This window comes from Penicillium hordei, assembly GCF_028827395.1.
Source record: "Penicillium hordei strain IBT 12815 chromosome Unknown utg000001l_segment0_segment0, whole genome shotgun sequence".
NCBI classification, from domain to species: Eukaryota; Fungi; Ascomycota; class Eurotiomycetes; order Eurotiales; family Aspergillaceae; genus Penicillium; species Penicillium hordei.
In genome coordinates, this window is record NW_026623142.1 from 996,381 (window position 1) to 1,021,868 (window position 25,488).

Sequence of the window (25,488 nt, forward strand, 5' to 3'; positions counted from 1 at the left end):
TAAGCGAGTGGACAGTTTTTTCTATTGATATATTGATATATTGATATCTTGATATCTTGATATCGGATTTTAGCCCCCAATGCCAATGATTCCAAGATTCCCAGGTTCCAAGATTATCTACTCCGTACCTCCGACGGACAATGTTTATCTCGCCAAACCTTATGATATCCAAAATGATTAATCGCGCAACCCTCATCCAACCACAGCTGCCGCCGAGTCTTCCCATTTCTCCTCACGAAGCGACTCAATTCCAGACCCAGCACGAAGCCCACTCAACACAATCTGTAACTCCCGGAGGAATTTAGTGACTTCCGCCTCCGTACCGACAGTGATACGGAGACAGCCCTCACACCCAAGTTCTTTCCCACGGAAGCGGACGACCACACCGCGCTTCTCCGCCATAGCTTCGTAAGCTGCAAGCGCAGTCACGTTACTCGGTCGACCCTCGGCGTCCAGAATCTGCACGAGCAAAAAGTTCGCATCGCTACCGCCAAGGAATTGCCCCACACCGGGGATCGTCGGTAGCTCCGTGAGCAAACGGTCGCGTTGCGCGATGATCTGCGAACGGAAGCTGTGCATCACTGCCATATTGGGTGCGGTGAGTGCTGCGGAGGCGAGCGCGCTTGTAGGGCTGGAAATGTTATAAGGGGCCTTGAGGCTGTTTAGTAGACGTGCGACTTCCACGCTGGCGTAGGCCACCCCGAGACGGATACCCGCCAGACCGAATGCCTTGCTGAGTGTCTGCATGACGACTAGGTTGGGCCACTCGGTCACCCACTCTGCCAGACTAGAGCCTTCGGGTGCAAAGTCGATATATGCCTCGTCGACCACCACGATGCCGTTCCATGTTGGGTGCTCGAGGACCTTGCGGATGTCCTCTTTACGGATCAGATTCGCGGTCGGGTTGCCCGGCGAGCAGATGTAGGCGAGCTTGATTGATGGGTCGGCTGATAGGGCCTCATTGACTTTATCGGCTTGTAGGTGGAACCCGTTCGTAGCGTCGAGGGGGACCTTGACGATCTCGAGGTCGTTTACCTGCGCGCTGACGCTGTACATTCCGTAGGTCGGGGGACATGTGAGGATCTTGTCCTTGCCGGGGACGCAGAAGCAGCGTAGGAGCGCGTCAATGGCTTCGTCAGAGCCAACGCCGCAGAACATGTGCTCGGGGAGGAGGGTCTTCGGGGTGTGGTGGTGGGTATTGCGGAGGTTGCAGAAGAGCTGCTTCAGCTCAATCTGGTGACTGGAAGACACGCATTGTTGGTTCAAATTGGTCTGGATGAGATGCGACGGTAGAATTCCACTCACGGATCAGGGTAGCGGTTCAGACCGAGGAAGTCAATCTCCGGCTTGGAGGCTCCCGTGGCATTGCCGGTCGGGGAGGATTGCAATGCCCCCTCGCTGTTCAGGGCAAGACCAGGACCAAAGGCATTCTCGTTAGCGTCGAGGAGGACGTTCGTCCCATCATCTTTGTAGTCACTGACTCATTAGCTCGCCGATACCGGTGATTCGGAAAGGGCAGCACATACTCTCTGGCACATCGGTAAGGCTGCAGTGCCAGGATATTGGGACGGGCGCATGTAGCCAAATTAAAGGGAGATTTTGAAGCCATTGTGGTGAAGAATGTGAGATGTTGAAGTTCCAAGGTTGGTGGGGAGCCCAGGTGGGGGATTTTATCGGCACTCTATGACTCAAAATGCCGATCTATATATTCCACATTCACATATCATTCCTATAAGTCGGTTAACGCGAGTACTATCTCAGTAAATTTCTTATCAAAGCTTGAAATTATGACTCTTCTAACTCACCGTGGCCTAAAGAATTGGCGAGAACGCAACGCAGGGTAGGAAACGCGTATCTAACATCACATAGTAAGACATCTTCGTATACATATTCTCTTTAGATGCATTTGTTCAACTATCGCTAAAACTCATTGCAATGGCCCCACATAATTCAATCGTTATACATAGAGAAGTCCTCGGCGCAGGTTAGCCCAAAGCCTAATTACATCGCTGGAAAGAACATCATGCCTACCGAAATAGGTAGGTGAGTAACTTTCTCAAAAGTCTACTCCAAGTAGCTTATACCGTCTTGTCATGTCTTTCCAAAGTCTTTTTAGTCTGTCAAATCTCAGATTATCCACTTCAGTATGTATGCAGCCCTCCACGGGTGGATCTGATGAGTGATTACATAATATTTGTTTGCCCCAGCGCCCGAGGTCGGCCCTGAGTGCAAAGGCTTCGAGTATAGATACATAGTTTCGAGATAACCTTGGTGACCTCAAAACAGATGTGCTCACGAAATCAACTGTCCAATTCTATATCATTGTGCCCCTTCTACCACCTTCATCTCAACACCTACAAGCTAGAGCCACAATTGCTTATTCTACAAATTTCTGATTTGATCAGCTCAAAAATCACACTACACTCGGTTTTATGACAAATTTCGATATTGGTGACTTCCGCGTCTGCAGTGAACAATATGGCCTTGGATGAAGCATCAATTTTACCGGCAGACATCATGGAGGCCCAATTGTCCACGATTGACCTCCTAATGGCGATGTTCCCGTCTCCGGGCGAGCTGGAAATCCCCGAGTCCACAACGCAATGTGTCGAGAGACTCCGCGACTGGTGCGAAAATCCGACCTCCTCACCTCCTAAAATCCCTTCAAGTATCTCTCTTACCGTCTGTCTACCAATTGCAGACGGAGACAGAACAATACAAGTCAACATTTCTGTGCCGCTACAATGTGATAATCCAGAGACACTTGACCAATCACCATCATTGGGCTATTCGCTTCGACAACCAGAGTGGATGTCCAGAGCCGAAGTTGCTGGACTTACTGCCTCAATACCGCAAGGCGATGATGCTTTAGAGGCATTCGAATACATCCAAGCAGAAGCCAACCGCTTTCTTGAAAGCAAGCAGTCCCAGACTGTGACTCTAGAAAATACAGATAGAGGGCCAACTGTCCGAGTCTGGTTCTATTTTCCGTCTCTGTCAACCCGTAAAAAGAGGGATGACATGGTCAACCTTGCACCGGGATATGCTCTGACGGGCTTTGTGCTGGCGGGAAAACCGGGCGTATTGTGTCTTGAGGGTGCATCGTCTGATATCGATTCTTATATGAGTTTCATTAAGACACATTCCTGGGGTGATATCCCTAGTCATCAGAAAAAAGTCAGCGAGAGGTTCCGGGAGACAGAGGGTGTTGAGAGAGTGTTTTCGGGGATGGAGGAAATTACGGACTCGCTGGGAGAGCGAGGTGGTCAGCGGGCCAATCGAGGTGATATGCAAGCGCTGGAGGCCTGGTTAGGGAGTAGAGGACTGCAAGAAGCATTTGAAAAAGTTATATTCTAGGTCATATACTCCGCCCTGCATTCTGCATGTCTACTTGATAGCTGCACGTGGGTTTTCTTCCAACCTCAAGGGTATATCAAGCCAGTCTCTCTGTTTCATTCGATGATGGATACATGTACATACAACATAGGTAGCTATACGCACCATATTTCTACCAGGTGGGGCCAATAGCGGAGCAACATTATCGCTGCCACCCCAAGGTCCCCCGTGATACTCGCCGACTAAGGGTTGAGACAAACGAATCAATATTCCTTTCCTATAGCACTTAATGTCCGATATGTGTCCGCTATGTATGGTTACTTGTGTTTTGTCTTTTGCCTTCACTCTATACACTCTAAGATCGAACCTTGTAAGCTAGGACTATATATGTGCAAGAAAACCCTATTGGTTCATAGTAATTGTTTTCAAACTTCGAATAAATCGATAAATCATCCAAATTATAACACTTGATTGTGACGAAATGTCTCCTGAAGAAAAAGCAGAAGCCACAGGAAGGTATTTTCTACCCCGCAACGTAGAAGAAGCAGAGCGCATGCAAAACCAGCATGAATGGCTCAAAGGTGGTGCCAATAACTAGAACCGGAAACCGAACATAGTAATCGAGTATCAGATCCCATGAATATGCGATCGAGAGAAGATCCCCAAAACGCGAGCTCCATATCCTACAAACCATTGCCGTTGAAGACATTTGCATGCCCATCACCCCAATCCAACGAATCGTTCCCCTTCGGGTTTACCATACCAATTACCACCGGACCCTCCCTCGCAACTCAATCGTGTATATCTCAAAGCCCATGCGCCTGCTTCTCAACACTAAGCCACCATCTATGCACTTTGCAAGCGACATACTCGACAACAGAACACGCCCAAGCCCTCGGCACCCTCCTAATCCAACCCCAGCAAATCCTCCCCTCAATTCGCAGTCTATCTAAATGCCAAATCTGCCTCCGAAACACACAAACACTGTTCCTGGTGAACATGATCCTATCCCGACTGTTGAAATGGACGCACGCCTCGATTTGTACATGGGAGACGCGCTGCATCTCAGCGGAGATTCGGCTTGGCAAATTTCATGGTTCTACTAGCATGGGAATGATAGTTACTAGGCTTCTTATTCGGGCTTATTTGGCTGAATTTGACAAGGTCGTTGAGGTGTTTTTTCACCTACTCTGCACGATTTGCGGACGAAAAAGTGTATAAACTTGCTCCAAATGCAACTTTGTTTTTCACATTATATCGAGCTATACCTCTGACCCAGTTTCAAATATATATATACCTCGGTGGTTTTCCATCGCCCCGTCAAGACTCCCTCGAAGCTTGAAATGATTCACATTATGAGCAAATCACTTACTACCTCGTAAATGGATAAGGTCGTTGATTGTAGAAAACATATTCGTTTGACATTCATAGCAATCCACAAGCTAGTGAGTAAAAAGCAGCAAGAGGTGAGCACTAAAACGGCAAGGGAAAGCCAAGACCTGAAGGAAATCAAAGACATACAGTAGGCACACTTGGTACGGAGTATATAATATTGCATTAAAGTAAAAGGAGAGGCGAACAAAAATCTAATTGATTCTGTATAGTTTATTCAACAGATGAAAGGCTCTATGTAGTCCGTATGTATGTATTGGGCCCGATAAACATTTCCTGCTGATGCACAGATATCAGATACATCATTGATGATTTTGATACATGGGTCGCAAAATTCCACAACGCCTCCACATGCTAGATGCCTGCAACCTAGGGCTATTCGTCAAAAATACATTGGAGTCGCCTATTCTTTCTTTGTCTCCTTTGGCTCTAATGGCTTCGGTTCTTGGGTGGGCTTCTTCGCGCCAGGGGCGGACTCAAGGGCTGAGGCGGCTGCCATCTGAGATTTCTTGTGCTTATCACGTTTTTCCATGATGTAAGTCCAACTCTTACCAAGGCCTGCTGTGAACGGTGCCTTGATCGTTTGGACAGTACTTGGCCAGCGGATTGTCTTCTCAATGGACTTGGCTACCTCCTCCTGAAGGTGATCATCCCCGGCAATCCGTCGCTCAAACGAACCGCCTTGAGGCCGGCGAAGAACTTTGTCCGAATCCTTGCTCTCCTGAACCATCTTATTGAAATCGGCTCGAGGGATCCCAAAGCGAGACTGGTACTGGAAGTACAACTTTTGTCGGAAAGATTCAGGCAGACGACGAACCATGTTACCACGCATCACCGGATCCATATCTTGGGCCATGGCTAAGATCGCGTTGGGGTCATCGATCCAGTCCTCGTTGCTGCAGCGGGGGTCCCGGAAAGTGACGTTGGGCAGATTTTCGATGAGTGGTGCGTAGAGACGGCGGAAGTGCGCCATTTGCCCGGAAACAATATTTCGCACCTTGCTGGGGTCCTCGGCGGGGAGGGCCATGCGTAGATCTCCCATATAACTCATACCTGCGATTGTGCTATATAACTCGAACTCACTGAATCTTTCTGGCAGTAACAACAGTGCGACTCGCAGAGCAGACAACAGGTTCATCTGGTTGGCCAATCGCACCTTCGGGTGGTCCCGCAAGATCTTGACGGGCTTTTGCAAACGACCAGCGAGATACATGGTGTCCCACTGGGTGAGGTCCTGGCATAACGTATCCAGGTTCACCACACCGTATTTGATCATTGTCCCGTTCACGGTGATATAAGGATGGAAGTAGACACCAGCGCCGAAGCGGTCCTGTACTTGAGAGACCGTGTACGACCCCAGCGAACCCAATCCAGAATAATGATCACGATGTTGGTTTAGATTGATATCATGCCAATGTTGGGAGTATGACACTCCGAAAATGAAGTCAATCATCTTCCCAGAGCCCTTTTGCATATTTTGAATCGCTGTGGGTGCCGAGGGGTGCAATGAGCTGGACGGAGCTCCGCTGCCATTCTGGGGAAACACACCCGATCCATAGGCAAATGCGTATCGAATAGGTGCTTTGAACTGCCAAAGGATCATTCGCAACGCCTCCTTGAAATCTTGGTTTATGATCATGTGCTGGTTGACTCCAAAGTCCTTAGATGGAAGTTCCGAGAAATTCGTAATTGACAAGTCTGGGTTTTCGTCCCAATTGTCGGGTAACAGCGAGGATGAAGATGTCGAGAATGAGGAAGAGGATGGCTTATTGGTGGCCACCTTGCATAGCAAACGCGACGTCGAAGCGCTGTTATTTGCCGAGGGTCGGCCATTGTAGGGAGTAATCGAACGACAATTGAATGACAGAAAACGAGCTGAAGAAGGAAAAACACGCGGAGACGAGAGAAGGGTGCGAGAGGGCCAGAGAGAGCTGGGGTTAACTCCTCGAGAAGCAACCATCTAGTAGAGAAGTTGTAGCGACATCATCGGGTACAGTGGGGGATCTGACATACTGTTACTCCCGGCATGATTGGGGTTGAGACAAAAGGAATCGGGGCGCGTAGCGCAGTGATCGAGTCAAGTCAAAGGGCCCGCATAGAAAGCAAATGAGTGAATCGAAGTGAAGTGAAGTGAATTCGAGTTCTCCGTCAACATTTCCGGCTCTGACGTACTCCGTCCTCCTCCGCTTCTAATTCGGGTGCTGAGTAATGGTCACGTGGACGCGTGTCGAGATGCATAACAACCAAAAGTAAACAGACGCGGAGGATCAACAACAACGACACTTTCGACAATATTCGCCTACTCCCTCCACAAAAGGTCCCTTTACATGTCGGGAATCATTACCGACTGCCTCTAATTGCCCTGATTCCTCGCCATGGGCTCTGAAATGGATACCTTTGCGGCCCGTCTGGCCAGCTTCGATATAGTGCTGAAGCCGGAGAAACGCAGATCTTCCGGCACAAAAACACCCAAAGCGATTACATGGCCGCACCAGCGACCTTCACCAGCTGAGGTATGTCATTTCTTAGAGGGATTACATACGCTTATTTCAAGGTGATTGACTTAACGGGATTATAGTTAGCATACGCTGGATTCTACTACAAACCATACGAGACAAATCCCGACAACACAACATGTTTCGAGTGCCACCGGGCATTGGATGGCTGGGAGGAGGACGACAACCCCATCACAGAGCATCTCAAACATGCTCCCGACTGCGGATGGGCCATAATGATGGACCTCCAACAGAGCAGCTCCAACCCCGCCTCGATTGAAGACCCTACGGGCGACAGGATTACACAAGCGAGACTGTCAACATTTGGTACGGCATGGCCTCATGACGGGAAAAAGGGCTGGGTATGCCAGTCCGAGAAGGTAAGGAGCGACCTGGCCGTATTCATCTTATTTTGGCTTACAAGGACGATAGATGGTCGAAGGCGGATGGTATTTCTGCCCTACAGACGAGAGTAATGACCTAGCCAGCTGTGTCTATTGCAAGTTGTCTTTGGATGGCTGGGAACCCAAGGATGACCCATTGTGGGTATTCGTCGCTCCTTCCTAGTTAGATGGTTGCTAACTTCCCCTCAGTGACGAACACTACCGCCGCTCCTCAGATTGTTCTTTTTTTGTCTTCGCCCAACCTCCAGGAAAGAAGAGCAAAACCACTCGTGCCAAAAAACCTCGGGTTTCCAAGGCTTCCTCCCGCCTTTCAAGCCAATCTGTTGATCCAGTTATATCCGAAACGCTCGATATGGAAATGGATGATTCCATGGACCAGAGCATCATGTCCCAAGCTACTACAAAATCAAAATCTACAAAGAAGGCACCCAAGAGCAAATCAAAGGGGACCAAGGCTAAGAAGGAAGAATCAGCGGAGGTGGAAAGCCAAGTTGAAGCCGACATTGAAGAAGCCGCTCAACCGGAGCCGATCAAACCCAAACGTGCAGGCAGAGGGAAGAAGAGGGCCAGTGAGGATATCAAGGATGACTCAAAACCATATGCCACACAGGAGAGAGACCAATCGCAGCCAACAGCAGAACCCCCGGCGAAGAGACGCGCTACAAAAACACGCAGCAGCAGCATCGCCCGCAACTACAATTACGAACATAGTGACTCTGCCATGGCCGACGCAGAGCCAGTGAATGACACTGCTTCGGGAGAAGAAACTAGCAGAGGTCGCAAACCCACTAAAAAGGGAACGTCCAAGGCCCGCAAGGTCTCCGATGTGCCTGTTGCATTAAAAGCCCCGTCAAAGGCGCGAGCCCCTCGTGACTCGGAGATCGAAGCGGAAATTGAAGCAGGCCTGGAAGCAGATATCCCTAAGCCTGCCCCAACCGAGCCTGAGATCGAGCCTGAGCCACAGGCATCGAAGAAGACAAAATCGAGCAAAAAGTCCAAGGCTGTGGCTAAAACCCCCGAGCCGACCATCCATGATCAAGTAGAGGATGTTAGTGATCATGAGAACCGTCTAGATTCTCACGTGCAACCGGTTGATAATGAACCGGAGGCACCTGAGCCACCAGCCCCAAAAACCAAGGTGGCAAAAGCATCTAAGAAAAAGGGGACAAAGAAGACTAAGACTGAAGAGATGATAAAAGCACAGTCGCCAGAGCCGCGAGAATCTTCAGGACCTAGGGCTCGCGATGTTCGGGATGATTCCGAGCGTCATGACTCCATTTCTGTCGAGATTGTCAACAAGGAGCCGGAGCATGCGTCGGAGCCTGAAGAACCAATGGCCAAGGCTGAATCTAAGAAGAGTTCCAAAAAGAAGGATGCTACATCAACCAAAGAGAAAAAGTCTAAGAAATCTGAGAAAAAGGCAGAGCCAGCGCCTGTTCTTGAACCCACAGTCGAAGAATATCGTGTTGAGCCGTCGGTTGAGGAACATGATGATGAATTCGATACTACAGATGATTTGCCTGACCAACTCGAGATGGTCAACCCTCCCCAGGAGCCTTCTCCCCCTCCACAAGAGATGTCTCCCGAGCCACAATCTCATCGGAAGACGCCTAGTCTACCGCCGAAGACTGCCAAACGGTATAGCGATATTCCCCACGAAGAGCACCTTGCAGAGAACCTAGTCCAAAGCCAGGCCTCCCCTCACGAAGTGCATGACTCTCGGCGGAATTCAAAACGCTCTAACCGGGCAGTTTCACCACTTCCGGCCGTTCACCAAAACACTCCCTCGCTATCACCCCAGTCATCAGATGCCGAAAACCGGCCTCCATCGTCGCGGCCCTCAGCATCCCGTCCACCTGTTCAATCAACACCGAAGCATCCCGAGTTCCGAGCCCCTCTGGCAGTTAGCACCCCATCGCCATCCAAACGCAACGCCAATGGTGGATTTGGATCTTCCGGCCAGCCATGGACACCGGTGGATATTGATGAAGTGCTGTTTGGAGAGGCTAGCGACAAGGAAAATGCAGATTTATCTGAACTTTTCAAAGGCGTTAAAGCTGGCTTGACCAGCCCAGAGAAGAAGATGACGGTCCAAGAATGGATCGTGTGGAACGCAAAGAATGGTGAAGAACGGCTGAAGAGAGAATGCGAGCGACTTGTTGGCCAATTCGAGAAGGAAGGTGGCCGAGCAATGCAGCGACTCGAAGCCATCGAGTGCATCGACTGAATCAACAGTCACTATGTTTTCGGATGATATGATTTGCATGTTAGGCGTTATGCTAGGTGTTGGACAACCCTTGTTAGATTTTAAGCTCGCAATTTGAATTTCGGAAGTGCCATTTTTGCACATGAAGAACATGATCATAAAAAAAAAGCCTGAAATATATGCCAAAACACCATGGGTATCAATAATAGAACGCGCACCCCGAGAACAAAACTCAAGAAATGATTCCCAACCGGCCCTCCCAGCTATCATCCTCCTTCTTAACCTTGTCCTTCTTCCTCTTCTCATTGCGCTTGCGCCTCTTCTCCTCCCTCTCCTTAGCATCAATCTCCTCCCTCTCCTTAAGCCGTACCCCCAGATCAAGCTGCCAAGCCTTGCGCTCTTCCTCGTCCCTCTGTCGCTTCCGATGCGAAAGCATCCTCAACCGCAAGCGCACGTCCTCAACATTCGCCCTTTTCACCTCGCCACTCTGACCGGTCGCAATCAAATGTTGTTTGCTGTTCAAGTGCTCCACAAGCTGCAGGTTATCCTTGTAGGTAAGATCACAATCCTTGCAGTAAAATCCGGCACCAAGGCCGCGCTTTCCCATTCCCGAGCCTGAGGGCACAATCATGGTCTTGCCCACCATGGACGCGACGTCCAGGCGCTGGTTGCGGGCCGTGGTATCCTCGAGCATGCTGTAGTCGACTGGCGCATGGTATTTCTTGCCCAGTAGTTTCGCTTCGTAACGGGCTTTGCCTTCGGCTTTGCGCTTTGCTTCAGCGTCGGCCGCTTTTTTGGCATATTCTTCACGGTCCCAGGTTTTGCGGAAGGCCGTGTCCGACACCGGGGTGCCGTAGGCGTTTGGATTTGACATATTTGTGGCTGATATTGAGGTTTTGTTTTGGGGAGATGTAATGGGCGGTTGGTGCGTGGCGATCTTTAAAAGTTGAAGCTTCCCAGGCTGAGGCCGATATTGAAGATTACGTAATCGGTACTAATTTCCAAGGTTCCAAGCTCAGGTTCCACGCCCAACCCGTGCCTTCAATCATGTATACATGGCTTCTAGGACGCTGAAAATAGGCAGCTGTTTTGGATCAATCCAACACTTGATGATTGAATTGGATAAATAGCTCCAGCTAGAAATTAGCGTCTGTGGCTGCGATTTCAGGCAACAGTTTTCGATCCGCTCGTATAAGATGAACAACACCACCCTCACGTCGAATGTACACAATTGAGCTACGAGCAACAGCCTCTGAAAACAAGTCTAAAAACATGGAGTCACTCCAGTTCCTCTCCCGTTCTCAATCCACCAACGCCAATCTAATGACCCTCCCCTCGGAACTCCACATCCAAATAAGCACCTACCTTTCCTACCCAGATGCCCTTGCTCTAAAACACAGCAGCCGTCACTTCTACTCAATAGTCTTCACAGGAGTGCGCCTGAAGGTTGACTGGCTCATCGAACGTTTTGAGCATAAACTCGAATGCCCCATGGAGAAGTGCTCGTTCAGAACGGACGAGTCATTTTGCAAGGGGCGAGTCTGCCGCATTATGGAGCGCCGTCGGTGGCATCTTGAGTGTCCGCGGATTAAGGGTGGCTGTCTAATTGTTAATGGCCAGACATGCCGACCGGATTTAATGCCCGGTTGGTTTAGAATGAGGACACAGGGGAAAAGGAGAGCCGTCAAGGTGATGGAGAGCTGGGGGCATGAAGGTTTGTTCACTCTTCGGTTCTATTTTCTCCGCATTTGATAGAGATTGGCTAATGCCGTGCCGAATAGCCCTTATGATTGGCATTGTGGCTGTTTTGCTGAACTTTTTGTGGCATTTTTCCCAGAGGTGAGGCATTGTCTCGTGTTGGCTTGCGTGTGGTTTGAAGACCCTGCTGATTGAACTCGCCAGAACATGATACCTCGATAGCAGATTAAGAAGAAATTATACAGCTATTAATTGAGCTATAACTCGAACTTTCAGCCATGTCTCATGCCAGGTTGGCTGAGCTCGGAAGTCAATCAACAAATGCCGACATATTTCGCCCTTTATGGCCAACCATGAAGTTGAACTAGCATGTCCTAATGAGTGGAATGAGGACCTCGTCGCCATGAGGGATTACTCGAATTGCGACCTAACAATCACGCTCACAAAAGGCTCTTCATGTTGTACTGTACACAACGGTGTTTCATTTTGCATAGGCATGATGTAATGGAGGTTATGCGGAGAATCCAAATGCACCCCGACGGAAATGCATCCATGTCGAGACACATTACCAGAGAGTCAGGCCTGTGAAGACCTGATCTTCACAGATTACCAGCTTTCTGGATGCAGTGATGCAGTGAACTTGAACTTGACCTCATCTCTAGCCCTAATCCTGATCTTATCGGTGACGTCACATTGACGACCGTGTATACATATTTCCTATATAGCTTCTCATTGCTCCATCTTTCTCAGACTCTCTACTTTGCTATATCCTTTCATTACTTAAGCATTAAACAAAAATGTCTACTACAGATGCCAATATCAACACCAAAACGGGCAATCACCCCGTAGATCCCTACAAGACCCAGAACTTCGAAGACCCGCCTCTCCCTCAGAAGATCGAAGAGCTGGTTGAATTTATCAACCAAGTTAAATTTGGCATGTTAACAACCAAACAGTCAGAGGGCGACTTTCTGGCCTCGCGATGCATGGCATTAGCCGCGACAGTATGAGTATAGCCACAATAAACGAAAAGAACATGCTAATCAATCCCCCCAAATAGGAGAACGGCGGCGTTGACCTCATCTTCCACACAAACCTCTTCTCCGGCAAAACAATGGATCTCACCGTGCACCCCAAAGAAACAAACATGTCCTTCCTGGACCCCATCAGCGGAGCCTGGGCCTCCATCTCAGGCACTGCATCAGTGATTGGTGATCCCGCCATCGTGAAGAAGTACTACTCACCTGCACTCAAGGCATGGCTTGGCGATATGAGCGATGGCGTGCATGATGGCGGACCATCCGACCCCCGCATTGGCGTTATTAAGCTCGAGGCCAAGTTGGCCACACATGTTGTTGCGCACAAGGGCGTGATTGGCCGTGCCTATGAAACTGTTAAGGGTGCTGTGCAGGGCAACGTTCCTCATGTCAATGGCATTCGGGAGCTGAGTTTGACGGAATTGGCTGAGTGTAAGTCTTTTTCTATTTTTTTTTATCTTTTGGATATGTGCAGCAGAAATTCTAATTAGTCTCTTTAGGGCGCCGGACGCATCAGGAATAAGTATTAAGTATTTCCAAAAGGAAACTCGAAACAAGAACACCCTGTTTTTAAGGAGGTATATAACACTCTGAGCGGAAATGAAGACAAATGAATTTGAATATTAAATATCCTACCTCCCCAATGATCTTTTTGCTTGACATTTTAGCTCCGAATTGGTCCCTTGTGCCCACTCTATATCGTCTCTTGGGTCTGGTCTGAAGGCGTAGGTAAAAAGCCGACTATGACAAGAAACTCAGCGCTCCTTTTTACAGCATCTCTCAATCGCAACGGCATGTTACCACGCTTCTGCCGCGAGCTTCCCACCATTCGCTCATCGCTCTGCAACACCGTAATCATGTGTGCTAATGGCCACAGGCGATGTCTCTCCCTTGCAACTTCAATATCGGCACGTACAAGAGCCAGCCAGTCTGACGTGCCCTTAGCCTGAAGCCTACAACCTAGGGTTCCGAGAATGGCCTAGAAATCCCTCCATGCCATGCCATCCTCTGGCTCTTTCCCGCTCACTTTCTTCATTTCTTTGCCCAGTACTGCGTCAATAATCACTGTAGCTGTGGCTGTGACGTCGGATATGGAAAGCCACCCCTCCACCTCAGCAGCGTTGTACTCTCCTATGTCAATGCACGTCGCCGCCAGCCGCCAGATATAGTCATCCGGGTTTGAAAGGCCCTCGGTTGGTGTTCCAATGACCCATCCTTGGTTGAAAACAGTGAGCCAATTGGTTTTGAATCGGCTGCGTTGTGTCGCGCGCTTGACTACAGCCTCAGCGACAAACTTGGTCTAGCTATAGGCGATTGCGTTGTCTGCTGAGAGCTCCTCTGCAACATCCGGCTCTTCGTGGGAGTCCCAAGGCTGACCACCTGTAACATATACGAAACTCATGCAAGGGAGACCTATGGCGAGGAGTAACAGCTCCATCGTTGAGCCAACATTGGCGGCCTCTAAGACTTCGTATTTCCCGGTCTAGCTATTACATTACACAACGCTAAATCTTCGAAGGTTTGGATATGATATGCGATGAGTGCACTGAAAACAAGCCGCCATCCCTATGCCCTGATGCTTTGACTTCTTTCATGGGTGTCACGAGGGTTGCGGTGGAACAATGATGACAATATCAATCCAGAACCGCAAATCGAACACATTTCGTAGCTTGGACTTTAAGGTCTTTGTCGATTGTTTTCTATAACTCTCGATATTGCATATGTCAATTGATTCATTGTTTGTCCATGACTACATGTACTTTCTAGGATGACGTACTGCTGAGCTAACACTTACTCACACAGTCCTGGAGATTCTTCCTAGTTGCACTACTCAGGGAGTGTAACAAGATTTACCAGCATGATTCGGGACTAAATACGCTGTCGGTTCCATCATCCAAAACGCATTTCCGAATATATTGTATGTCTCATGAGCACACCTATTCATTCTTTTTTCTTTCCACGACACGTCTTGCCAGTTTTAGCTTCCATATTCATCAGTATGGCAGCCAGGAACCCAAAGAATACTTCGGTTCCTGTTGACCTTTTTATCGCCACGCGTCCAAACAATGCTGACCTAATCCCTGGCTTGCTGGAGGAGGTTACCAAGGGTGTTAAGAGTCTAGCTACTGGAACTGAGGAGGACCGCAAGGATTTGTTAATCAAGTGTCGAGCTTTAGCTAGAGCTATAGAGACACCTCGGGAGACGATGGTTGACCACTGTTGGGGACAGGTATATGCTCTGTAGTCCCATTAACTGAACGGAATGACTGATCAGATAGATGGGTGCAATCGGGGCTATAGGGTTTGGCGTGGACTCGGGATTATGGGTGTTGATGGCTCGGAATGGCGACCAACCCCAGAATGTTACCGATTTGGCCGCGAGCCTTGGGGTCGACCCCCAACTTCTCAGTGGGATTCACATAACCCATTCCAAAGCCCTAGCTAACTGTTTTCTAGGTCGTTTGATGCGGCATGTGAGTGCTATGGGACTTCTCATGGAAGTTAGGGAAGATGAGTACCAGCCCACAAACTATACCAAGGCGCTGAGCCTTCCTCAGATTGGGCATGGGTATCTCGGTCTGTAAGTACTCATTCGACCGTAAGTCAAACCCGTAAGGTAACAGAGACACTGATACCTCTTGCTATTCAGTACCACGTCCACTGGTGCAGGCACCTTGAAATTCCACGAGTTTTCCCGTAAACGGGGTTGGGTGAATCCGACAGATCCCTGGGATACATCTCTAATGTATGCATATGGTACCGACAAGAACATATTTCCTTGGGTGCGGGATTTAGGTTATGGAGATCACCTGAATGATTACCTTGGTGGTTACAACCTGGGTCGCCCACTCTGGATGGACCCTAGTGTCTATCCTGTGGAGGAGAGGCTTATTGACGGTGCCGATTCTAGCCCAGATGCACCATTCCTGGTGGACATAGGCGGCAACATGGGCCATGACCTGGAGAGATTCCAGAGTCGCTATCCGAACGCCCCCGGAAATTTGATCCTTCAAGATTTACCTATGATGCTTGACCAGATCAAGGATCTAGATCCGGCTATCATTCGAATGGGTTATGACTTCCATGATGAACAACCCGTCAAAGGTCTGAGCGCAGAGCCCTTTCCCGTTCCAACCCAGTCTATATTAATTTCGAAATGGTGTTACTAATACTATCCCCAGGTGCCCGTGCCTATTATATACATTCAACCCTACATAACTGGTCGGATGATGTGTGTGAAATAGTACTTACGCGAGTGAAAGAGGCTATGAAGCCTGGGTACAGCAGACTATTGCTCAATGAGAACGTTATGCCGAACATCGGTGCACATTGGGAGACTACGGGGCTCGATATGATCATGTTAACCCTATTCTCTGCTGAAGAGCGGACTAGCGCAGCGTGGTATGACTTGATTGAGAGGAGGGCGGGTTTGAAGGTTGTCAAAGTGTGGGACGGTGGAAAGGGGGTAGAAAGTGTGATTGAGTGTACGCTGGTCTAAACTTCAAAGTCAATGAGTGTGATTCAGATGTAGTCTCAGAATACCTCTATCACCTGGTTATTTCCCGTAGTCGACGACTCTCTTTCAATTTGTCACTGCTTCCTTTTTACTGCATTACTTACAATTTACGAAATGGTCGGACAAATAATTAGGCGATCACAGTGTAGAGGAATGTACAAGCAGAGGTACAATGTTGGACTGTTCAGGCATGAAATTAAAAAAGGTGAAATTACAAACAAGATAAAATTGGGTATCGTCCGCAAACTCCCGCTGCCATGCGCGTAATTCATGAAGGGGCGTCAATTTAGAATCGACGCCGAAGTTAGCGAACAGTTAAATCTGGTGGCATTGTTAGCATAAGAACATACAGTCAAAATGTATATAAACTCACCAAAGCAAGAGGGAAACGGCAAGGAACACGGCCATTGTGCAACAGCATAGCTTTGGCCTTTTGGGGAGTAGCCTGCAGCTTGCGATAGGCCTCACGAACGTGTCGTGGCTCAATGGGAGTGCGCCCCTCCTCGGGTGGGTCGAACAGGCCAGTCTCGCGCTTCCGCTTTTTCATGTTCTCACCGGCTTCGGCACCTCCGCGACGGTGCTTCTCGTTGTCTTCGCGCTCCTTGACTTTGAGTGCCTCCTCCGTCAGAGTCTGGACGATCTCGAAGGTAAGGAATCCGAGGATGTCAACAATGTCATCGTTTGGCTTGGATTCGGTCACGATGCCGAAGCCTGCCCACTCGCGGAATCGCTTGCTCTTGCGGTAGGTGAAGGAAGCCTGACGACACTCGGACCAGAATACATACTCCTCCCGTGTCATGTGGCGGGTGCGTTCATCGGCGGCGGCAAGACGCTGGAGGGTTGCGTAGTTCTGCTCCTCTTCTTCTTCATCCTCTTCATCTTCACGCTCGGGGACCTGGACGGAGTAGAAACTGTTGACATCCCACGCAAGTCCGACCTTGGCGCGCTTGTTCTTGGGCTTGGGGGCCACGTCTGCGGGGCCTGCAACAACACCAGCTGCATCGTCAGCGGCAGCAAAGTCGGCGGCGTCACCACCACCCTTGTCGTCGGAATCCTTGACATTCTTGCGGACATCCTTCCAGGACAGGAAGGTTCGCAGACGGGATACCTTAGCCTTATCGTGGCGAATCAGGAAAATTAGGTCGTCAGTAGAGATCGAGCGAACTCCACGGCGGGTTGCCAATGCGGTGCTGCGGGTAAGCTAGTTGATCGTTAGTGACGAGAGCTTTCAAGGCAGAATTACTAGTACCCACAATTTCTATCACTTGTTGTCGGGTAATCTCTTCAATCAAAGTGGTAGTCTCAGGGGACGGCTCTGCTGTCTCTCCGGAGACAAACATCATCTTAAGAATGTCGTTAGTAAAGGAGCATCCAAATATGTCTTCTTTCTCCATCTCATGATCTTTCTGGCTCCCGGCATGGGGTTGGGAGCTGATTGCGGCACTGTCCATCTGGCAAGTGAACGAGTTGAAGATATGGGTGTAATGCTCATGACAGTACCGTCCCATGACGAAGAAGTCTGACACGGGGTCTACCGATAGACCATCTTGATTTGCAAACAGAGACGTCTTCAACAGAATGAACGGAAATATCGTCAGGTGAATCCAAGCCCGAGTTTGAAACTATACAAGGAGCATTCACGGGAGAGGTAATGATACAATCATCCAAGGACATATAAGGATCAGTCAAGGTCCCATCAGGATCCCTTAGCATAGATTCTTCCTGGCTTCGTGCAAAATTCATCCCGAAGCTCCATCCAGAGCTCAACGATTGATCTGGCGTTCACGTTGGGAAAAGACATGAATGATGAATGAGCACACAGAGAAAGTGTTCAATATAGCGGATGGATCGAATGTCAAGGGATGCGTGAGAGCGCTTGTAGATGGGTTTGACAAAGGCATTGACAAGAGAAGACGATCGAAAAGGAAGCAAGGCAGTAAATGATATGCGAAGGCTGACAGTTGGCGAGAGGAGGTGAAGGTGAAGAACAAGTGATATAAGTGAGATATCAAAACACCTCGGCAAAACGATAGGCTAAGTGGCAGCCCTCACAAAGTCGATATCGATAAGAAGCTCACTCCTGATTCCCGCAAATATCAGAGAAGAGAAGGGAGGACCGTCTTGCCAATTGCTCCTAACCTTAGGAACTTCGACATCGTCCTCGTTCTTCAAAACAGTATCCCTCACTGATCTAACGCCAAAGCTGAGACATTGGCAGGACAAAATTGCAGAGAGGATCCAGGCATTTTGAGTATTGTCGTATTTTTTCCCCTTGACGTCAAGATGTGTGTGCATCCTAACAACCAAAGAATGCAGCCCGGGTGGACCATGACACGACATTAACATAGTTGTTTGTGCCCAATACGGACATTCGTTATGAAAAATCGAAGATGACAAGAATGACATAGCGTTACTCCAGCAAATGAGTACATTCGAAAGCAAATGATGTGTCGCAAGCCCAGCCAGGCCGTCCGTGGATATCATGCTTCATACCCTGAAAGGTAGTTTCAAGCTTCCTAGGATTACTTCCTCCCGTAGGACGAGGGAAGTGGAGGGGGTTGTGGCCCTATCCACCGAGACAATGTGTTTGCGCCGCGCAATATGTTGTGTCGCAAAGCCCGCCGACAAGTTCGCAAAGCCCGCCGACAAGTCGCAATATGTTCAGAGACCTTCGGAGGCCTGATCGGACGATAAAATTGAACATCCAAGAGCCAGAAAGATCAAGAGACCAAGAACCTCAAGCAAAATGAACCAGAGATCAGAGAGGAACTCACCTGTTGTATCTCCTGCCGATACTTCGGATTCCGATCGGAGCTCATGATAGATGGCGGTAACCCTACCAGGGGGAACGTCTTTAACGATCGGGATGAGGCTTCCACTGGTATTCACCCGGTGGGACTAAGCCGTGTTGAATTGATTCGGGGCAAAGTGAGAGAAGATGGCGCAAGGAGGATGAAGCTCTGGTCGTTCGAAGCACAGGCCGATCTGGGGGAGATAAGCGATAGCCGGATACTTTTTGATCCGGCGGTGGCGGAGTATTCTGCCGGTATCGCGGGGCACGCAGTTCTTTTTTTCGAACTGTTTGTTGGGCCGTGAGATTCATTGTATTTTACTCAATTACATAACCTGAGTTCCTACAGCCAATATGCTCCACCTAGTTGGACTTGGTCTCGCTGATGAGACGGATATCACCGTCCGCGGTCTGGAGATCGTGAAGCGGGCCGAGAGAGTCTATCTAGAGGCATACACGAGTATTCTTCTTGTCGATAAGGAAAAACTGGTGAGTTGGGTTCGAAGTTATTATTACCAATCCCATATCTCAATTGAATATTGCATATGTTTTGCGCAGATGGACTGATTGAACATAATACCAGTAGGAAGCGTTCTATGGCCGCCCCGTCATTGAAGCAGACCGTGAACTAGTCGAGACCGGCAGCGATGATATCCTCGCCGGCGGCGACAAAGCTGATATTGTATTCCTAGTAGTGGGAGATCCATTCGGGTACGATCTTCGTCCAGTTTCCCTATAAAATCCATAGTTAACACCATACCACCAACAGCGCAACAACGCATACCGACCTTGTCCTCCGCGCGCGCGAACTTGGCATCGAGACCAAAGTCGTCCCTAACGCCTCCATCATGTCCGGAATCGGCTGCACCGGACTGCAGCTGTACAACTTTGGACAAACAGTCAGCATGGTTTTCTTCACTGAGACCTGGAAGCCGTCTTCGTACTACGACCGTGTGCGCGAGAACGTTCAGACCGGCCTACACACACTAGTCCTGCTCGATATTAAGGTCAAGGAGCAATCGCTGGAGAACATGGCGCGCGGACGTCGCATTTTCGAGCCCCCGCGTTACATGACTGTTGCGCAGTGTGCGGCACAGATGCTTGAGACTGAGGAGGAGCGACAGGAGGGTGTCTATGGGCCGGATAGCTTGGCTGTTGGTGCGGCGCGTGTTGGCGCTGCTAACCAGCAGCTTGTTTCTGGTACGCTCAAGGAATTGGCTACTGTTGAGATGGGCGCGCCGTTGCACAGTCTTGTTCTTCTTGGCCGGAGGACACATGATCTTGAGAGGGACTATATTCGCGAATATGCGGTCAATAAGGAGACTTTCGATGCGAGCTATGTCAAGGGATATGGGGCTAGCTTGTGAGAGTTGAATTTTTGCGAAGAGATATGATTTCAAGATTAAAATACATGATAAGTTTTTCTTAAAATTGAGGACTGATTCAATTGCTCTAATGCACCAAAGTTGTTGGAATGATCAAGTTTGGAAAGATGGTACATGGTATATTGGCCGTTACTCAATTTGATCTGAGGATTAACTGACCAGAGCGGAGTGTCTGGATTCTATTCTAACATACATAGGAAGACAAAACGAAAATGCTGTGATATAGCGAAAGATGTAAAGCAAATGGTATCCGAGAAACAGAAACGGGAATATGTATGAAAAAGAACCTTTAACCAACCGACACCTTATGATATGCAAAATGTTGAACCAATGTACAACTCGACTCTTCAAAAAAGATACGCTCATGTCGCATCACATCAAATCTCTTCCTCCTCGCCAGGAAGAATAATCTCATGTCCAGAACCTTCATATACGAAGATAGCTGCAAGGCAGCCAAATACGGATACCAATGCAATCATCCACCAGGCGAAGCCGACCATTCCAACGTCCAAGCCATATCCGTACCACGCACCTGAGAAGATAGGCCCAATGGTACGGAAGGCTGACGACACGGACTGGCCAATTCCGTGAATTGTGCCAAGGACTGATGGGTGCGGCGAGCAGTTGTTCAACAGAATGATGGAGGTGGGAAGCGTGAAAGTTCGGGCAGTGACCTGGAAGAAGAGGACAATGATGATCCAGAACCAGACCCAGGGGCCGTTGGCTTGACCAGGAGGGGGAATTGTAGATGGAGCCAGCGAGATATAGGGGGCAATGAAATATGCGATGGGGAAAAGAGAGAGGAAATACTGGTAGCTCTTGGCTGTTCCCAGGCGGCCGTTGATGGTAGGGTAGACGGTGAATTGGAGGACCATGCCAATCACACCCAAAATTGCAGTCGCGAATCCAACGCTTTGCGGCAGCATGCCCAGTCCGCCGGTGAAGGCGAATGGCAAGCTCTGGGCGGGACTCGCGGGGTCATTGTCGTCATAGCGAGGAGTAGACAGGAAGAGTAGCCAGAGGTTGTTGAAGGCACCCATTTGGAAGTCGAAGAAAGCCTGTGCGCCGAGTGTGCACAACACGTTCTTGGTCCAGATTCTTCGGAAAGGCAACACACGTTGGAGGCGGACAGGCTTGTGCGCCTTTTCTTCGAGCTCGTAGCTCTCGGAGCGGTCCATGGGTTGGCCCAGCAAAGGACCACCCTCTTCGTAGTCGCGGAGCGGGAGCCTTGTATACAAGGACGACGAAGAGGGGACTACCGTCCTCACGGCGCGCGTAAGGAGCTTCTTAGCGAATGCGCCCAGGCCAGGCTTGCCCTTGCAAGATGCCAAGGTCTCTTCTAGTCCATACGCAACCAGAATTGCCGTCGAAGAGAGGAAACAGAAGTTTGCAAACATTGGCAGCGCATAGGGGTACGTCTCGAGCCATTGCACTCCGTTCGCACCTCCGAAGGAAGAATTGGGACCAAAGAGACGGGGATAGCTCTTAACGGGATCAGCCAACATGCCACCCATCACTGCAAACGTGGTTAGCGGATTGTCGCATAGTCGTGAACAGCATTGACAGAGCAAGGTACTCACCAGGACCAAACAACGAAGCTATGTTGAAGCCAATAGGCAAAATCAAGAAAGCGCGCGAGTGATATTTCTTCTCTTTAACATTTTCCGCGATCATAGTTCGAATAATACCAACAGTGCCGTTGATTCCGCCACCAAACGAGCGCCAAAACACGGCCTGCGTGAACGACGTCGAATAGGCGACACCCAAACAAGACACCGCAGTGCCAATCAAACCAACAAGTAGAACAAACTTCCGGCCACCCCACTCAGCATCGGCAACACGGCCCCAGGGGATCGCCGTCGCAAACTGGGCAGCAGTAAAAGCACCCTGGAGAATTCCCGCCTGGGTCGCAACATCCGAGTCGGAGAGGTTGGGGTCGAAAGACTTGAGCTGGTAAAACATATATGCCTGTAGGGAAGCGATCTGCAAGAAGTCAAAGACACGGCAGAGGCCCAGCAGCGCCAATTGACCCTTCCGCGGCAGCGACATCCACGTTACGAGCGCGGGGCGAGCTGGCGCCCGCACAGGCGGGATCTCATGTTCCTGCAGGGCCGGTACTTGTGACAGGCCATGGCTAATGGAGCGGCCGCGCACATGCTGTGTTTTGCGGTCACCACCTAGATCCATCGAGGTATTCCTTAACATGTTATCATCGATGGCGAGTGAGTCGGGGGAGGAGGAGCGTTCTTCAAGGCTGGCGAGGGAGGTATTGGACTCGCGTCGGCGGCGACCTTTGGCGTTTTCGGATGATTCGGTGCCTTGGGTGAAATGGAAGCCACTCGACCAGGACGTCGTACGCGCGTGGCGGGCATTATTCGTTTTATGGTTTCCAGTCCTGGCAGGCATTGAGGAATGTACTAGTGTAAACCGAGGCACCGTAAGGATCCAAGAGTGGTTGGCCCCTGTGGTTTCATGTATTTTTCGTAGTTCGGGTAATTATTATTATTGACCTTAAGAATAGGAAGAAGAGAAAGAGTTATTTTTTGTATTTATTTATTTTTATTTCACCTCAATTTCTTGCGTTTGTACCGTCTCCAGGGGATTTTGGTGATGACGTCCTTTCTCGGTACTTTGATTTTTTGAGGCCCACCAGAGCCCGGGGAATGCGGATTATTGCTTTGGATACAACCAATATCGCTTTTTATTTGATATTCAATATAAAGAACGTAGCAATATACTGATAGTATAGTATTCATTTACTTACATTAAAATTCCTTAAAATAAGTCAACATCCCATAGGATACATACAACATACACTATCTTTGATACATAGATCGACAACGATACCTGGCTTGCGACGACCGCTCCACACCTCCCTGCCGAGCCCTCCTCCCTTGGGCCATGACTCGCCAACTCATTACATACGTTTTAGCGACCACAATCTTGGCATATAAGGTGCCGACTGTGGTGGAGAAGTGATTTCAGCTTCACTTACAGTACTTTACGGGCCCAATTTTATCTGATCCAGATAGATATGCATTTTTAGATGTGTACTTTATGAAACGTATGTGCTTCATAATTGTCCAAGTGGGGTCGGGGGGTATTATCCATTTTAAGCCTGAACACGTTAAATGTGATACAAAAATCCATTTATTCTAAAAGGATTTTAAATTAATCTTAGTATCCAAAGTTCTAGAGCCCTAGCGCCGACGGTTCAAGCGTTTCAGCCACATTCCACATCACTGCAAAAAGCCGCTTCGATACATACACCACGTACATACATAGTAGAAGACAGTGCCACAGCCCATTGCAAGGCTAGCCTACTCAGCTTTACAAGGCAATGCTAGGGCTTGATAACAAGTCGCATGATCAAGGTCATAAAACATCCGAAGTGGGCATGGTCCATGGCCTTTTGCATGCTTTTGATCGACATAGAGATAGGCACTTGTAATTTACACGCGGAGTACTGTGTATGTAAATATCAACTGCTGTATACATGTATGTACATGTATCGTATCCGTGTTATATCCGTACTATCCAAAACTGATATAAAACTGAATGTCGTAATTATTCCTCTACAAAGCAATCAATACGAAAGATAAATGCTCAGCACAAAGTATCGAACAGCTCCGCCTCGCTCCAGAGGTACGTGTACCCAGTGCGTAGTAATTTCTCCCAGGTGGGAGGACCTGTGAAATTGACGCCGAAAATCACCGGTTTGGGAGCCAAAAACAGTCGACTGCCTTTCCACCCCGTAACTTTACGTGGACGACTCGCCGGTTTGGCGGAGGCCGCCTCTTCATGCGTCAGCTTCAATGCGGTCCATGAGCATGGCCAAGGTGAACGCATGGTCCTGCGGAAGCTTGGCTTCCTCGATCCAGATGCATGCACAGTCCAGTTCCGCCGGTGACAGGTTCAGCGGCACCATTCGCCTCAGCTCTAGCCGGAGGGGCAGGCTCAGCATCGTGGCCAGTGAGCTGCCACGCCGCTCGGTGATTCCGTCCTACCATCGGTATAGCTTCTGTACCTCCGTATACTGTTTGAACTGATGATATGTAATGCTCACAATTCATTCAATCATTTCTCTCGGCCATCTTACTAAAGAAAGGACTCGACACATAAAACGGCCGTTCTACAGGCGTTTCGTCAATATCACTCTCTCCGCCCCCCTTAGAGCTCAAAAGCGACTGCATTCGTGCCCGAAAGACCTCATTCTGAGCCAACTTCCCAACAGGCTGCACTGTATCCCGTTCTCTATTCACAAATTTTGCATCAGGCTCCCCTTCATACGTCGACTCCGGCCCATCTATCCATGTCTTCCCTGCCCGAAGACACTCATTCTTCATTTCCTCCGAACTCCTATTAATCATATTCTTCCAGAATAGCCCTTCCCCAGAAGAAACAATACCAGCGTGCTCAAGCATTCCAACAGCACCAGCAACCCAGTCTTGGCAATTTCCAACCCCGAACTCGGGGATGTTAGATTCATCGCTCCCAAATGCGGAGAGCAGGCTAGCAGCTTGTTCGCTCTGCTCAGATAAGAGAGAAGCAAGCTCGCAACGACCTTTAAGAACCGGGTCTTCGAGCGGCTGTGGCCGCGGATCGTAGACGAAATCTTCGTCTGTGGGGTTGCGTATATGGTGCATTTCGCAGGTTGAGGAGCCAGATTTGTAGACGGCGATTCCCATGTGGGAGGGGCCGTCGCCAAGTTTGGCATCGCCGCGGCCATAGATGTTTATTGAGAGGCCGTGAGTGGGAGATTCCATAGTTAGCGCTAGGAGAGTAAAGTGACTACATATCTAGATTGCTAGTGGTCATGTGGTTATTATTATCTCGGCGCGTCCACGCCGATTTGTTCTGCCAGAGGAAAGCAAAAGCGGTGGGGTATCCGTCCGCCTGCTGCAGGGAGGCTCTGGGGCGTTACGAAAAAGCATACCATCCCCGGTCTACTGTTATTGACTGTTCCATCAAGTAGAGATTTAATATATTCTCTAGGAACATTCGATTTATCACTGTTGTCTATCCTTGCCATTCTCCCGCCGATAAGGTTCAAGGTTCACCACAGGTTCTAGCTAAAGCTTGCACCTAAATACAGATCCCTAGAGGCTGCATTGTAGCTGTAAGGCTGCATTGTAGCTGTAAGTACATGGAGTTCCATATGACACACGTATATAAATATTGACAGAACATCTGACTCTAACAACTTGAGAGATAATAACCACAGAAA

The 25,488-nt window shown here is 49.2% G+C and overlaps 14 protein-coding genes across 14 annotated transcripts; 7 read left to right on the plus strand and 7 right to left on the minus strand.

Annotated features, from left to right (window-relative positions):
- Positions 1-192: 192 nt before the first annotated feature.
- On the minus strand, positions 193-1,661 carry N7537_000373 (histidinol-phosphate transaminase; the record flags this gene model as incomplete). Its single annotated transcript, XM_056891431.1, has 3 exons — positions 1,527-1,661; positions 1,306-1,476; positions 193-1,240 (listed from the first exon to the last, which is right to left on the minus strand). The coding sequence occupies exons 1-3, from the start codon at positions 1,607-1,609 to the stop codon at positions 193-195; spliced, it is 1,302 nt and encodes a 433-aa protein (XP_056756426.1). The 5' UTR covers positions 1,610-1,661.
- An 856-nt stretch (positions 1,662-2,517) lies between these two features.
- Positions 2,518-3,357, plus strand: N7537_000374 (DUF1115 domain protein; the record flags this gene model as incomplete). Its single annotated transcript, XM_056891432.1, has 1 exon — positions 2,518-3,357. One exon carries the CDS (start codon positions 2,518-2,520, stop codon positions 3,355-3,357), a length of 840 nt encoding a protein of 279 aa, XP_056756427.1.
- A 1,774-nt stretch (positions 3,358-5,131) lies between these two features.
- Positions 5,132-6,756, minus strand: N7537_000375 (phosphatidate cytidylyltransferase; the record flags this gene model as incomplete). The annotated part of the gene is made up of 2 exons (XM_056891433.1): positions 5,132-6,688; positions 6,742-6,756. The coding sequence occupies 2 exons, from the start codon at positions 6,754-6,756 to the stop codon at positions 5,132-5,134; spliced, it is 1,572 nt and encodes a 523-aa protein (XP_056756428.1).
- Positions 6,757-7,103: 347 nt separating this feature from the next.
- N7537_000376 (baculoviral IAP repeat-containing protein) lies at positions 7,104-9,854 on the plus strand (the record flags this gene model as incomplete). Its single annotated transcript, XM_056891434.1, has 4 exons — positions 7,104-7,241; positions 7,307-7,603; positions 7,656-7,765; positions 7,817-9,854. 4 exons carry the CDS (start codon positions 7,104-7,106, stop codon positions 9,852-9,854), a joined length of 2,583 nt encoding a protein of 860 aa, XP_056756429.1.
- Positions 9,855-10,065: 211 nt separating this feature from the next.
- N7537_000377 (U4/U6-U5 snRNP complex subunit SNU23) lies at positions 10,066-10,707 on the minus strand (the record flags this gene model as incomplete). Its single annotated transcript, XM_056891435.1, has 1 exon — positions 10,066-10,707. The coding sequence occupies one exon, from the start codon at positions 10,705-10,707 to the stop codon at positions 10,066-10,068; it is 642 nt and encodes a 213-aa protein (XP_056756430.1).
- Positions 10,708-11,105: 398 nt separating this feature from the next.
- N7537_000378 (uncharacterized protein) lies at positions 11,106-11,585 on the plus strand (the record flags this gene model as incomplete). The annotated part of the gene is made up of 1 exon (XM_056891436.1): positions 11,106-11,585. One exon carries the CDS (start codon positions 11,106-11,108, stop codon positions 11,583-11,585), a length of 480 nt encoding a protein of 159 aa, XP_056756431.1.
- A 743-nt stretch (positions 11,586-12,328) lies between these two features.
- Positions 12,329-13,091, plus strand: N7537_000379 (blue light-inducible protein Bli-3; the record flags this gene model as incomplete). The annotated part of the gene is made up of 3 exons (XM_056891437.1): positions 12,329-12,535; positions 12,592-13,000; positions 13,069-13,091. 3 exons carry the CDS (start codon positions 12,329-12,331, stop codon positions 13,089-13,091), a joined length of 639 nt encoding a protein of 212 aa, XP_056756432.1.
- A 456-nt stretch (positions 13,092-13,547) lies between these two features.
- On the minus strand, positions 13,548-14,006 carry N7537_000380 (uncharacterized protein; the record flags this gene model as incomplete). Its single annotated transcript, XM_056891438.1, has 2 exons — positions 13,548-13,868; positions 13,962-14,006. The coding sequence occupies 2 exons, from the start codon at positions 14,004-14,006 to the stop codon at positions 13,548-13,550; spliced, it is 366 nt and encodes a 121-aa protein (XP_056756433.1).
- A 561-nt stretch (positions 14,007-14,567) lies between these two features.
- N7537_000381 (uncharacterized protein) lies at positions 14,568-16,067 on the plus strand (the record flags this gene model as incomplete). Its single annotated transcript, XM_056891439.1, has 5 exons — positions 14,568-14,798; positions 14,848-14,977; positions 15,026-15,149; positions 15,219-15,673; positions 15,751-16,067. The coding sequence occupies 5 exons, from the start codon at positions 14,568-14,570 to the stop codon at positions 16,065-16,067; spliced, it is 1,257 nt and encodes a 418-aa protein (XP_056756434.1).
- A 333-nt stretch (positions 16,068-16,400) lies between these two features.
- On the minus strand, positions 16,401-17,536 carry N7537_000382 (transcriptional regulator SPT3; the record flags this gene model as incomplete). The annotated part of the gene is made up of 3 exons (XM_056891440.1): positions 16,401-16,406; positions 16,459-17,286; positions 17,339-17,536. The coding sequence occupies 3 exons, from the start codon at positions 17,534-17,536 to the stop codon at positions 16,401-16,403; spliced, it is 1,032 nt and encodes a 343-aa protein (XP_056756435.1).
- Positions 17,537-18,530: 994 nt separating this feature from the next.
- On the plus strand, positions 18,531-18,768 carry N7537_000383 (uncharacterized protein; the record flags this gene model as incomplete). Its single annotated transcript, XM_056891441.1, has 2 exons — positions 18,531-18,586; positions 18,624-18,768. The coding sequence occupies 2 exons, from the start codon at positions 18,531-18,533 to the stop codon at positions 18,766-18,768; spliced, it is 201 nt and encodes a 66-aa protein (XP_056756436.1).
- Positions 18,769-19,230: 462 nt separating this feature from the next.
- Positions 19,231-20,243, plus strand: dph5 (diphthine synthase; the record flags this gene model as incomplete). The annotated part of the gene is made up of 3 exons (XM_056891442.1): positions 19,231-19,365; positions 19,463-19,587; positions 19,646-20,243. The coding sequence occupies 3 exons, from the start codon at positions 19,231-19,233 to the stop codon at positions 20,241-20,243; spliced, it is 858 nt and encodes a 285-aa protein (XP_056756437.1).
- A 395-nt stretch (positions 20,244-20,638) lies between these two features.
- Positions 20,639-22,667, minus strand: N7537_000385 (putative MFS transporter; the record flags this gene model as incomplete). Its single annotated transcript, XM_056891443.1, has 2 exons — positions 20,639-21,777; positions 21,842-22,667. The coding sequence occupies 2 exons, from the start codon at positions 22,665-22,667 to the stop codon at positions 20,639-20,641; spliced, it is 1,965 nt and encodes a 654-aa protein (XP_056756438.1).
- Positions 22,668-24,334: 1,667 nt separating this feature from the next.
- N7537_000386 (uncharacterized protein) lies at positions 24,335-25,027 on the minus strand (the record flags this gene model as incomplete). The annotated part of the gene is made up of 1 exon (XM_056891444.1): positions 24,335-25,027. One exon carries the CDS (start codon positions 25,025-25,027, stop codon positions 24,335-24,337), a length of 693 nt encoding a protein of 230 aa, XP_056756439.1.
- Positions 25,028-25,488: the final 461 nt, after the last annotated feature.